The sequence below is a fragment of the Pundamilia nyererei genome, unplaced genomic scaffold (genome assembly GCF_000239375.1).
Source record: "Pundamilia nyererei isolate P.nyererei 1_Seehausen unplaced genomic scaffold, PunNye1.0 scaffold00092, whole genome shotgun sequence".
NCBI classification, from domain to species: domain Eukaryota; kingdom Metazoa; phylum Chordata; class Actinopteri; order Cichliformes; family Cichlidae; genus Pundamilia; species Pundamilia nyererei.
The window spans coordinates 2111441-2125323 of record NW_005187493.1 but is presented as its reverse complement, the minus strand read 5'-3'; the positions used below and the strand labels follow the sequence as shown (position 1 = coordinate 2125323).

General features: G+C 42.5%; 2 protein-coding genes across 7 annotated transcripts in view; both read left to right on the top strand.

The window, feature by feature from the left end:
- The first annotated feature begins 248 nt into the window (after positions 1–248).
- atf7b (activating transcription factor 7b) lies at positions 249–7052 on the top strand. 3 transcript variants are annotated; one of them, XM_013912551.1, is made up of 12 exons: positions 249–562; positions 1503–1564; positions 1805–1901; positions 2050–2177; positions 2275–2400; positions 2490–2647; positions 3479–3575; positions 3698–3817; positions 3944–4093; positions 4553–4726; positions 4863–4968; positions 5115–7052. In XM_013912551.1, exons 2-12 carry the CDS (start codon positions 1517–1519, stop codon positions 5342–5344), a joined length of 1434 nt encoding a protein of 477 aa, XP_013768005.1. In that variant the 5' UTR covers positions 249–562; positions 1503–1516; the 3' UTR covers positions 5345–7052. The 3 variants fall into 3 exon arrangements, with proteins under 3 accessions (XP_013768005.1, XP_005739678.1, XP_013768006.1); XM_005739621.1 differs by having other exon boundaries at positions 4538–4726; XM_013912552.1 differs by having other exon boundaries at positions 4538–4726; positions 5088–5183.
- Positions 7053–9112: 2060 nt separating this feature from the next.
- dip2bb (disco-interacting protein 2 homolog Bb) overlaps positions 9113–13883 on the top strand; it is a 43927-nt gene continuing 39156 nt past the window's right edge. For all 4 annotated transcript variants that reach the window (XM_005739620.1, XM_005739618.1, XM_005739619.1 and 1 more), the window contains exon 1: positions 9113–9398. In XM_005739620.1, coding sequence (XP_005739677.1) covers positions 9314–9398 — 85 coding nt within the window. In that variant the 5' untranslated portion in view covers positions 9113–9313. The remainder of the gene's footprint in view (positions 9399–13883) is intronic.

Genomic DNA, 13883 nt, shown 5'->3' with positions numbered 1-13883 from the left:
TTTTTTTTTTTTTTTTTTTTTTTTTTTAAATGGGCTGGACATTTTTCGGAGTACATTGGTTTATGCGCTGAGTTATAGTAGCTTGATGTATTCAAAAAAATAAAGGTTTTATTTTTTAAATTTGGTTTTGGTTTTTTGTGTTTTAAGCCAGAAAACAAAATCTGTTCAAGGATTTCAACATGCCATCTGCCAAGTAAACATCCGGAAATAAACATTATGTAACTGCTGTAGGCGCGTTTGGCTTAGTCTTCAGTGGGTGTGTTCATAGCTTTCGCTGGTAGTTGACGCGAACACAGCGGAATATATATGTAGAGTTGACATAACGGCACATTGAGATAAAAGTCAGGGAATATGTAATGATTCATATAATATCAATCTTATTTCGTGTAAAATCTACGATTCCTCCCGCATAGAGAAATCCTGTTACATAATAACTCTTCCAAGTTCTCTCGCGGTATTTGGATAATGGAAGTGTCAAGAGTGTCAACAACGGCCAAGCAGCAGCACAGCAGCGCTGTCCGGAGCTGGGAGGGGGGGAGTGAAGAGGCAGTCTAAACGTGGGGTAAGTTTAGGGCATACTTTAGTAAAATGTAATGTAAATCGTCATTTATAGAAAAAAAATGTGTGTATATATATGTGTCTGGATATTCATAAGGCATGCACCGCGCTCATACAGTCGTGGCTTGGTATATGGGCACTATTTAGCATTAGCGTGCTAACGTGTAATGCTAGCTACTAAGTTGGCGGACGTGTTAGTGTAACTTAAGGCAAGCTAACGAAGCTTCCATTAGCACTTAGCATGAGCTCAGCTAGGGGATTGTACTTGCACTAAACAGCTTTATTTGCTAGACGTGCCGCGCCTTCTGATATTTGGAATGAGTTTGTTCAATGTTAGCTTCCATGTTCGCTATAATGACACGTATGTCAGGTTGTGGAAAACAGTATTTCACGTGCTTAGCAATGTGGATGTGCTACCTTGCGGCCCATTTCTCATTAAGTCATAGCTAACCAGTAATGGATTGGTAACCTGTGTGTCCTGTCCACAGTCTGTAACCCATGTCTTATAGCTAACTACATAGCCGGACTACATCGACAGCGCTAATAGCCAACGCCAGTGACTCGATCCTGTTAAGTGGAGGTTGCATGGTGAGGTGCTTTGGCTCTTGCTGCCTCATCGTTGAACGCTAGTCCAACATTATACCCAACCGAGTCTAAAGAAATGCTCAAAACAGGCCCACAGTCTTCGGCCTGTGTCCCTCCTATCCAGATGTTATTGTGATTTTGGTGACAGATGAGCAGGCACGTGTAAATTATGACGATTTAGATTGTAGTTCTTATCAGCTCCATGACACTTAAGCTGATGCTGTAGGCTGTAGGTTAAGAACATTTGGTAGTAACATATCTGGTGCCCTTATGCAATATGTCTTGGGAACCTGAACATCAGCTGGTTTATCGCCTAATAAATTGGATGACATTGCTGTGTTTGTTGCTTTCTTTTACAGATCATTTGTCTGAGATGGCGGATGACCGGCCCTTTGTATGCACTGCCCCAGGATGTGGGCAGGTATGATTTCTTAAGACATACCCCTAACTCTAAACAGCCATAGGAGTCTGAATCTCTGCGTTTTATTCTCTTGTTATTAACTGAACCCAGCTTAGCTCACCAATTACGACTGCTGATAAGGTGCTGTGTAATGTATGATGAAACATTGCTTTAATAGTGGAAACCAGGCGTTATTAATCTCGCATCAGGATTAAAACTGTCTTGATATTCCTTAAATGTCATGTGTGGTGTCTTTTGCAGAGATTCACAAATGAAGATCACCTGTCAGTACACAAACACAAGCATGAAATGACATTAAAATTTGGTCCTGCCAGGACAGACTCTGTTATCATTGCAGGTAATGGCATCGCCATTTGTCTGTTTTTAAATTAATCTGTGCTGAGGAGGTGGTCAGTGCTCTGAATAGATGAATTGTATATAATAGTCTGTGTCTGAAGGTGATATTTTTGTCCACTAATACTGACAGTTTTTTTGTTTTTTGGCAGACCAAACCCCCACTCCCACACGTTTTCTGAAGAACTGTGAGGAGGTCGGTTTGTTCAATGAGCTGGCCACCTCCTTCGAGCAAGAGTTTTGCAAAACGCAGGAAGATGATCAGAGGACGAAAAACCCGGTGAGAAAGACAGGGTTACTGTAGATCACGCAGTGTGCTGGTTTCAAGATAAAATTTGAAGGCTTTCATCTTCTCATCTTTGCTTTTGGTCTTCAAGGCCGCATCTTTACAAACACCATCTGAAGTAAAAGATGAGGATGAGGGGCCCTTACAAGTCGATTCTTCTCCTCCTGGAACTCCTGATTCCTCGTCCAGCATGTCAGAAAACAGCAGAGACTCTAGGGTGAGAGCTGTGTTGTAATTTGCTGTCCTTGCACGCACGTAAAAATGATGGACACACAAAAATAGTTACATTGCTTAATTTATTAACAGGAGATCTACACAAAGCCCGTGGCAAGCTCTGCTCCCACTCCAACTATTGTGCGTCCTGGTTCTCTTCCCCTTCACATGAGTAATGACTCACTACACCCCACGTTGCCATCTCCAACCTCCGTCATCACACAAGCTCCACCCTCCAACAGACAGCTTGGGTAAAATAATTTAGGTTGCTGTGGTTTGCTTTACTGTTTTACTGTTTGGACCATGCTGACAATTTGTAAAACTTAAAATGAATTAACTGCTGGTAAAATGTAGAAATTATAAGTCTAATTTCACATGACCAACTAGCAAGAAAGTCAGTAATCCAGTCCAACCAGAAATCAAAGATGGGGCGGTTTGATTTTTACCTGGTGGGGAGATATGCTCCTATTAATTAGAAAGTCTATATTTGTCAGTCACTTTTATTGAACCATAAAGTGCCTTTTAGACTCTGCGTCTGTTATTTATTAGCCATCATTTATGGCCATTGTAAAGCTGTTGCAGTTTTTTGTGCAAAAGAAAGCATCACTTTTTTTCTCTTTTAACAAATTGTTTCTCTACCAATATTTAAACTTTTTTGAGACACTCACCCCAAACTTAGAAATATAGCTGCCTCATCAGCGAATCTCTTATTCGTAGACTTGGATTACAGTAAGCAGTTGTTGTGTTGTACCACAGTTTAGCATCTTTTTGTTTTTTAATTTCCAAAAGAAGTATGGTTACTATCATCGTATGTGTCTTGATCTACTATGGAAATTGAGGCAGGTGTTGGAGAGCTGCAGCTCTGCACCACTCCGATTCTCCAGACTTGCGTGTTCCTCAAGCCAAGCTTAACTTTGAGAACTTTTGAGTCACATCTTCATGCTGCTTGTGTAAGCTCTGTACAGTTAACTCATGAAAAAGTGTTCATCGGAAAAGTGAAACACTGTAAGCCTGATCTCTGCTCTATCAGTGGGAACACAGTGGAGAAGCACCTATTTACAAATGTCTAATCTGGCCAACAGCTCTCCCACAGGCTCATATACACTGGTGAGGCACCTCCCTAATGGACAGGCAGTTCCTCTCTTGCCCAGTCCTGTGCAGATGACCTCAGTTATATCTGTAAGATATTTTCCAGAAAAATGAAAAACTATACAACAAATTGTAATTGGGATGGAATTTTAACATATCCTTTTGGTTTTTCCCCTCTCATCCACTTTATGGATATTCGTTGCTATGTGGAGCTTGCGAGGCCAGTGAACACAGTGCCTAACATCCCTGGGATTCCAGGACCGCCTGTTGGAGGCGCTAGCAGTGGTTCATCCTCCCCATCTGGCTATACTCTTCACTCTGAGGCAAAGATGGTGAGACCATCAGTTGTACTTTCATCATTTTGTAGGCTGCTGGCTAAACATTTCATTTACATAAACAAACGAATGACATTTATAAAACTTTTACATGACCTGGGTGTTGTCTCTGTGTCTTTTTAGCGGTTGAAGGCAGCTCTAACTCATCAGGGCCCAGGAGCACAAGATAGCATCAGTGGGGGGTCAGGATCCATCCCTGCTGTTCCACAGCGACAGGAACAAAGCCAGCAGCCCTCTCAAAACTCTGATGCACCATCACCTGCCCAACCACAGGTAGGTAGTGCACATATCATACAAGTTATGTGGTCCTAGAGCACACCTAGGACTATAGACTGTTAAATGTGTGTGATGAAGGAAAACCTTTGAATGTTCCCTCAAAAAGCTTAATGAGACTCAATGCTAACAGCTGTAGTTTTCACATTATTGATGGCATCAAAGAGAAAAATTTAGCAGAATGTCAGGCTTGTCCAAAATTTGTGCTCACGTATGCAAAATAAAGGCCGAGTCAGTTTAAGTCAAGCATGAGCATTGGATTTAGTGTGTTTTGGTTTGGATGCTTTAATTTGACAGTTAAGGGCACCAAATTGTCTGCTACTCCTGAATTTTTACCCCTGTTAAATGTCAGGAGTTCCTGATGCAGTTGTTCTGTTTTCCCCCACTTACTGATCACATTTGGGTTTACAAGTAGCCAACTTTTACCCCCTCCTCATTCTCCAGGTGTCCCCTGCTCAGCCAACAGGGGGCAGGCGGCGGCGAGCAGCAGAGATGGACCCTGACGAGAGGAGGCAGCGTTTTCTGGAAAGGAATCGGGCAGCTGCTTCCCGCTGCAGGCAAAAGCGGAAGCTGTGGGTGAACTCTCTGGAGAAAAAAGCAGACGATCTGGCCAACATGAACGTCTCCCTCACAGTGAGTCGTCTCCAGGGCGTAACATCAAGCATGTAAACACCCTGGCGGTCATAAATGGGTTTCTGTGGTGATATGGCAATAACGGGGCATGATGGGAATGATTTATGTACTGTATTTCTTTTTGTGCTGCTGTCAGAATGAAGTAACCCATCTGAGGAATGAGGTGGCACAGCTGAAGCAGCTTCTCCTGGCCCACAAGGACTGCCCTGTCACTATTATGCAGAAGAAGGCAGCTTTATTAGGTAACCAGTTGAGATAATGAACTGACCATCAGACTTCTTGTACTGTGTTACTTGTGCCAGGATTCATCTGTCACCTCATCCCATCTAATGCATTATTTTTACTCGCTCACCTCTCTAAGGGTGAATGTTGCTCTCTCTGTCTGTAGCTGCAGGAGGAGAGGAAACCTCCAGGGATACTTCCACTGAACCCATCGGCTCCCCGGCGGCAGTCATTCAGCACGTGCCGTCGCCCTCGGCAACAAGTCCGGGGGCCACCATCAACGGGCTGAGCGTGCGGGCTGCAGAGGCGGTGGCCATGTCGGTCTTGGCCGGCATGGGATCAGGCCAGGCTGCAGGGGTTGTCATGGCAATGCAGCCGCAGTCCGCCCCGAGATGATCCGCAGACACTTAATAGACCAGAATGAACTCGAGTGGCATTCGGAGGTCGGACTCGTGCAAAGATTTCTGAAAAGAGGAACCTGCCCTCAAATCCCTCTCCCCTTCCAACCCACACCCCAAAACTAAGATCCACTTCCACACCCACCCAATTCCCTCGCAGTCGCCGATAATCACACAAAGACGCGGCACAGTGCCTCCATCAGCCCTCCACTCCAAGCAGGCTCCCTTTTTCATTGAAGCTTCGTCACTCTCTCTATGTAAATATGAATTACACGTCAGACACTCACTCTGCAGGGTTTGGGGTAAGTTCTTGTTCAGTTCTGACACTTGGGAAAGGTTTAAAGGCTCGAGAAGAAAAATCTGAATCAGAAACATCGTTTTTTTGTAACTTCCTTTCACAAAGCCACTGCAGTCCACCTTCTTCCTACACACTGGTTGTGATGAGTTCTTTTTTTTCTTTTTATTTGTCCTTCCCAGGCTGACACTTTTTCTGTAAAATATCTTGTATTTTTCATGTGTAAGAAAAGATTTTTTATGCCGGATATGTTAGTCAGATAATGTTTTGCTAATGCAGTGAAAGTCTGAGGAGAGCTGAATGCAGTGAGCAGTAGCCTGGAAAGTGTTTATATTGTTTTGTTTTCAACCTGTTCTTTCAGTTTTGAGTTAATACACTTGTCGCTTTAGTCAGCTGAGTTCTTAGCAAACCAAATTGTAGATGGTGTTCACTGTTTACCCTGTGATTGTGTGCCTGACACTTTTTTTTTTTTTTTTTTTTAAATCATGTATTTTAACCCATTCAGAATGGATGACATGTTAGTCCTGTGTATGAAACCCTATTGACTGCATGGAGTATTTAAGGGTGAAGATTACCACTGTTTGTGATTCATCCTATTCACTGTTTTCATGTTATTTTTTGGTTCTCTAACATTGTTATCAATGCAAAAATCATTGTAAGGATTCCATCCTCGGTCCTAATGTAACACACTTGAAAAGTTTGATCCTTCAGACGGCCTTTAAATGATAATCATACGTAGATTTTTAAACTCCAGTACCCATGCATTTCAGTTGAGGAAAGACTAGTGCAATATATTTTTCTATTGAATATCGATGTTCTTGCATTTAGATGACATGTGTAGCCCAGCTGCTGAGGGGGTGGTGGGTGTTTGGTCGAGTTTTAAAAGCTAAAGTTATGAGGTGACCAAAGCAAATGTGAAGATAAGTATTCTTGAGTGAATGAGATTTGTGATTAGTGTGCATTTTTAGAGAGTTACAGGTGTCCTGGTCTTGTGTGCTTTCCACCTTTTGACGAGCCGTCTTGTATAATGAAGTAGACTCAATACTTGTGCACGGTGCTTCTTTTTAATTGCAAGTTTTAAAATGCAGCTTATTTTATATGGCATTGTACTTCCAAGACTATCATATTGCCCCCCTCCCTGTTGCTCTTTTATAACATGTCTTTGTTTTAAGATGTTTATTTTTGCTCTGTGGGTATGTTAGACCCCCACCCCCCAATTCATGTAATAGTACTTGCCCTTAATTTGTAAAGAGGACAGTTTTTAAGTGTTTAGCGACAGTGAATCCACATGGGAAAATGTCTTGGAAGGAGTTTACTCAGGCCTCAAGATGGGATACATTATTTGTGTACAGTCTCAACTAATGAATAAGTTGTCTTGAGCAAATAATAAAAATAAATTAACGAACCTGAATTGTGCTTCAGTAATAGTATGTTGGGGTTAAAAGTAAGCTGCTTTTAAGCCTGCAAGTCATTTTTCATTAAACTTATCGCATCTTTTTGGGTGCAGCTGATGAAACAATGGCATAAAAATTTCCACTTTTTTTTTTGGTTGGTGGAAAACCAAAAACAAGTTAAAGGGTGTTAAATGCAGGATCTAGACCACTGATTGAAACATAACTCTAAACATAGTGTTGCCTTTACTGCTGTCAAAATAGGTTGGTTAACCTGGCCAAAAGGACAACAACGTAGATGCATAGAAACACAAATTCTGTTTGTTATATAAATATTATTATAATTATACAAATTAACAGTATTTACTCAAATAAAATAGTTGCACACAGATCTCACCAGGGCTTGACATGGTTAAGACGAACCCCTGAAGTTCAAACTGATCATTAGATTTAAAGGGACGTTGAACATGGCAGAGTTGTTGTGTCAGGTGGGGGTGGTCTGAGTAATTCAGAAACTGGTTATCTAGTAGGATTTTTCACACAAGCACACCAGCCTAGAGATGGTTATTTCCATGCCACCTTGAGCACACCCAATCTTGTCTGATCTCAAAAACTAAGCAGGTAAGCAGGTCTGGCCTGGTTAGTACTTTGATGGCAGACCGCCTTGGCATACCAGGTGCTCTAAGTTTGGGTTGGCTTTAGCTCAGGAGGCGTCTACTAAACGGAAAGTTGGTGGTTCAATCCCTGGCTCCTCCAGTCTGTATGCCAGATATCCTTGGGCAAGATACTAACCTCATGTTGCGCTCTGATGCATCCATTGGAGTGTGAATGTTGGATAAAAAGTGCTTGTATGAATAAGTGAATAAGGTAAGTTGTATAAAGTGACGCCATATAAGAATCAGTCTATTAAAGTTTTACAGAGACTGGTCTGAAAAAGTGAAAGCATCCAGTAATTCTCTGGATGTAAGAATAGAATCACCAGACTGCTTTGAACTGACAGCAAGGATAACTCAAGTAAATACTTGTTACAAACGAAGTATGCAGAAGAGCATGTCTGAATGCACAACACGACAAATCTTAAAGCAGATGAGCTACAGCAGCAGAGACCACAGCGGGTTCCATTCCTGCCAGTAAAGAACAAGAAACTGAGGCTCACCAAAACTGGATAATAGAAGATTGGCTCTTAGGTCTGATGAGACTCATTTTTTCATTTTGTGGAAACGGCAAGAAAACATGGCTCCATCCTGCCTTGTATCAACAGTTCAGGCTGCTGCTGCTGGTGTAAATGGCATGGAGTATATTTTCTTGGCAGACTTTGGGCCCATTAGAACCAACTGAGCACTGTTTAAACTCCACTCTTTCTGTCTATGCCCATCTCTTTATGCCACTGTCTTCCAGCAAGACAGTGTGAAATGTCACAAAGATCTGAAACTGGTTTCTTGAGCTTGCCACTGTACTCAATGGCCTCCACAGTCACCAGATGTCAATGGAGCAGAGCGCATTTGGGAATGTGACGCACCTTGTTGAATCAGCAGTTCTGGAGGCAAAAGACCGACCAACCTGGTACTAGAAAGGTGTGACTACGGAGTTGACCGGCGAGCGTGTTTAAAATGAGTGCGTACATGTGATTTCCGGCGCCATCTTTGTTTGGAATAGGTGGAAAATAAATAAAAAGTGATGCAGCCTGAAAAATTTGTTAAATTTGTTAAATTTGTTAAGTGTGCAAGTGAACATTACATTTTTTTATTCAGATATTTTGTTTTTATTTATCTATTTTTTATTAGGAAAATACGCCCCCCCCAATCCACGGGGGATTATATATTTCCTTGAAACATCACACAAAATATCTCCAATAAAACCTGGCGCCACTTCCACCATTAGTGCATGAAAATACCTGTACAAACTCGAGCTAGCACCCACCTGAGGGGAAGGTGGCAGGTGAGCTGAGGCGACAGGAATGCTGTTTTTTCTTTTCTTTTTTCTCCCAGCTGTAAAAACACAACAGCAGAGGGAGCAGAGAGTCTGCTTTTCATCCCACCATCCTGTCACGGCAATTACCGTCAAGCCTGGTCATGTGACTGACGGACTCCTCTGGCGAGTTGTTCCCATCTCCCACAGTCATGGCGGTGTCGGGGAGTCGCGGAGATGGAGTAAACAACACGACTACTACATCTTGATTTTTTAAAATCCCCCCCACCTCTTCCTCTGAGCTTCATGGTGGATCTTACCTGCTGTCATTTGAGATTTCACAAACATCCCGCAGGCTGCTGTGCTTCCAACGATGGCCGACCGCGGCGTTGATCTGTCGGCTCTGCCTAAAGAGGTCAGGGACCAGCTGGCGGAGTTGGATCTGGAGCTCTCCGAAGGTAGGGTTTGCATATAGCGGCGATAAGTAGGTGGTGGTGATGGGAAAGCTGCGGCTCGCTGAAGTTAATAGAGAGGGCTGCGTGAGCGTGTTTGTGTGCAGTCATCCACCGTCTGCTTTCCCGTGTCAGCTGGAGGAGAGTCGGTGCTGCTGCAGTGCATCGGGACACGACCTCAAGAATTTATAAAAACAAAGTGACCTCCTTTTCCAGCTGTTGTTTCTCCATCAGTCATCTTCGTGTGTATGGCATGCTCTTAGCATGATCACCTTAATATTTGGGTTTTTTATTTATTTTTTTAGCTTCCGCTTCTCTATATTCTTAATGAACCCACATCTATACCACGCAATGTTTACAGAGCACATACACTCCTGTCTAATGAAATGGGTCAAGGCATTGTGTGTGAAGAATTTGTGGACACGAACTGATTCATTGGGCTCTCTGAACGCTCTGAACCCTGAACTGCTGCACAAATAAAATGGATTTTGTGCATTTATTTAATTATTTATTTTTGTAAGAATGGCTGGAAGAAAACAGAATATGGAGCTGACTGTTATGCAAGTCTCCTCCTCACACTGTGAATCACTGTGCAGCAACTTGATTGGTGCTGTGCAGTTCTCAGGTGCCTGGGGGTGGATGAGTAATGTTGTGTTTCACATGGAGAGCCATGCAGGAGGAAGCATGGGCCACTAATGATGCCTCAGTCTCTGTTGCAGCGCAGAGTTGCCCAGCCCATGTGAAAGAAGAGGTGAAACTTCACATGGGCACGAGAGCGAGAAGAACCTCGGCAAAAGTGTCGTGATTTTCTTTTTGTATTCATTCGAAAGGTGACACCTCTGTGAAATGTAAAAAATGTTTTCCCCCTTTTTGGTTTAGATTCAGGTTATAGGAACTGCAAAATAAACAAAACAGCACCACTCTTAATAGACTAGACTCTCAGAGCATGACGGCAGCCTGTTCAGACCTGAGCTAGTGCTGGGAAAGAGTTGTCTTTAATTATAGGCTCCAATCAGCAGTGTGATAATGAGAGTGAATAACTGAGGTTGTTCACTGTATGTTCATCTCATTGAACGTGGCTGAGAGGCAGCGAATGAGAAATAACCGTAACGATGTGCACACTGGCGTGCAGTAATGGCACATTCATAACTGCGATTGTTATCATCCTGCACTTCTCATGATGAACTTTTAAAAAAGAAAAAGGAAGAAAAAAGCTTGTTTGTGAATGAATTAGGTGACTGCAGTGTCAGATCAGTTTACCTGGTGTGGGTTGGTGTTTGAGCACTGTGGCACGATTGCAAAATGTAAGTGCCACTGAGCCCAAAAGGCAGCACTTTGGTTGTGAAATTTACTGTTTTAAGAGTTTGAGATTTTTTAAGTCAGATCTTCTGTAAGAGAACCTATCATGTAGTTTGGAAATGTCTTTGTAAAAGAAATGAATATCTTCTGTTCCACTATAAATATAGTTAGTTGAGTGTCTGGAGTAGAGCAGGGCGATATGGCCAAAAATATTTATCACGATATATATTTGAAAATTTGCGATAACGATATAACTGACGATATAATTGATGCGAGACAAAATACAACTCCACAACATTACTAGTGCAAAAAGACAACCTTCCATTTATTTTCACTTAAACAAGAAGCTGGTTTATATGTACATTAAAGCTTTATAAAAATGTAACAGTGCAAATGCAAATTCCTTGCTGAAAGTTTAACCAAAAGGCATTTCCAGTAGAAATGGGCTGACATATACTGAGCATAACCATGTATAATATCCAATGAAGTTAATAAGAGGTGCTTTGCAACATTAAACTGCAGTGTGCAGTACGTGTTTTTCGGACCATAAGGTGCACGGGATTATAAGGCACATTAAGCGAAACAAAGCAGTCAGATAAATCAAACTTTATTCAACTCATTCTTGCTTCCTCCACCTCTGTACCATTGATTCATTAATGTTGAATTCTCTGGCAGCTGCTCTATTCCCATGTTGTTGCAGTATATTAATGACTAACCTTGTATTGTGGATGGATTATCTCAGTTGTTCTCCTGACTGAAGTTTGGTCCGTTTACAGCATCCTGCCATGCGACTGAATTTGTCTCCAACTATCAGGAACCTTAAGGTTAACTTTTATAAGTGGAAAAGTGTTAGTGTTCGTCCTCCAGCTTCACTGTTTATGTTATGCTAACATAGCTGTGTCGCTAGCGATCACGTAGCACATCATTATATACCAGCTAGCCCAACTTCAGTAACCCTACAAACGTCACTGCTGTTTAGTTTCCTGTTTTCATTTATGTTGGAAGTGATAGCAGAGCTGTACATTTGAATTTTTTCAGAAATCTCTCAGTCAGAACATGCAATATCATGCTTAGGTAACTAGCGAAACTAGCGAGCTAACTTCCGCTAGCTTCCTGCTAACTTCTAACTCCGTTAAATGTAATAAATTTTGTTTTCATGGATGCCTGGAAGTTAAACTTCATAGTTACACCTGGTAAAGCAGCAATGCTGATCGTTTTATTAAAGATGAAAGAATTTAGACAGTTTTTAACTCTCAGTGACGCTGCAGTGTTGTTTGACCTGAGAAATACGGGGTTTAGGACCCAGATTACTCCCAGATTTAAGAGCATCTTAGTCCGACAAATACGACAATAAGGACAGCCGCTTGCATGTTCTGCAAAAAAATGTGCTTTGTCGTGTATCTGACGGACAAACACCAAACCAGTTCCACATCACTGAAGTTAAACCATTTTTACAAACCAATTCTGGTTCATCTGTTTCACTCAACAATCGGCCATGTGCGTATGAAAACAAAGGCACTGCGCATGCGCGTTTTACTCATATTCTATCGCGATATTTCATTTTCCTATCGTTGCCCAACATTATACCAGTATTACCGTGAACGGTATAATATGGCCCAGCCCTAGTCTGGAGCATTGGTTTTGGCAGGTCTTATTATTAAAATGGCCAAAAGCAATAAAAAAATGGTAAATGGCCTGTATTTGTATTGCGCTTTACTAGTCCCTAAGGACCCCAAAGCGCTTTACACATTCAGTCATTCACCCATTCACACACTGGTGATGGCAAGCTACATTGTAGCCACAGCCGCCCTGGGGCGCACTGACAGAGGAGAGGCTGCCGGACACTGGCGCCACCGGGCCCTCTGACCACCACCAGTAAGCAACGGGTGAAGTGTCTTGCCCAAGGACACAACGACCGAGACTGTCAGAGCCGGGGCTCGAATCAGCAACCTTCCGATTACAAGACGGACTGCCGACTCTTGAGCCACGATCACCCAGGGTTATTCATAAACTGTCAGGACTTTTTTTAAATAAATGAAGGCCACTCATTGCCAGGTCCGAGTGTGTGTACCACTACCTTCAAACATGCTCCAGAGTATGTCAGAGTCCTTAGTTTGACAAACACATGCCTCTCGGGTCCTCAGTGGCTACTTCACTGAATAATACTGCTTAGAGCCAGATTGTGCTGGTTTGTGAAGGACGCTGTTGTCTTCAGCACGGAGTATAGCCTTCTTTCCTTAGAAGAAGAAAAGAAATAAGTTTTAGAGGAAAGTTCTTCTGTAACCCACAGAAGCTGTGCTCGGTACACTTGACCAGTTAACACCGTGGACCACTGGGCCACAGGAGAGAATTTGCTAAAAATGGTTTTCTGTGCACCTTTATAGATATTTATGATAAACAATTTCTTTCTAGTATATTTTTATTCTTATAATAGGAGGAAACAAATGTGCTTTTCTTTATAGGATGTCTATCAGGTTTCAAACTACTCGTTATTTACTCTAATCTGATTGGATTTCAAGTCATCCAATTTCAGCTGTGTACAGTTTTTGGTGTTTTTGCTTTGTTATAACCTCGCAAACGGTTGCTTCTTCATTCTTGTCAAATGGTCTGCCTGGAGCAGCTGTTGCTGGCAAGCAGGAATTTTTGAGCATAGGGGCCTACGGTGGTCAGAGTTACCTGCGAGAGTCTTTTAGTGAGATTGTGAGGTAAGTCGACACCACTTGTCCCTCTTCTGGGGACTGAGCCTCAGAGGGTGAGTGCATCGTTTGTAACTTTAGATGAGACATGATTCTCTTGCTAATGAAAAGGTTCGCTGCTGTCCAGATGTCCTGTTTCTGTATTCGCAACTTCTAGTGAGATAAAGTGCCCTCGCCGTGTGCTCAGAATACACACAATGGGACAAGGCGAACAGCAGCTGGACCCCCAATGAGTCTGAAGCTCTCTCATGGCTATCTTATACATAGCAACAATTTCCCCCATTGTTGCCCACATAGATGGGACTCCCCTAGCAACAAACAGAGGAAATGTGCATCAGCGTTTTTTTGACAGAAATAGTTGTGGGCTGCAGTGTGGGTGTTTATTCGTCTGTATTTGTGTGTGTCTGTGTGTGTGTGTGTGAGAGAGAGAAAGGGCACAGCTCCACCTACTTTAACCTCTTTGACTGTACAGACACAAAGAGAACCTTTGAGGGGG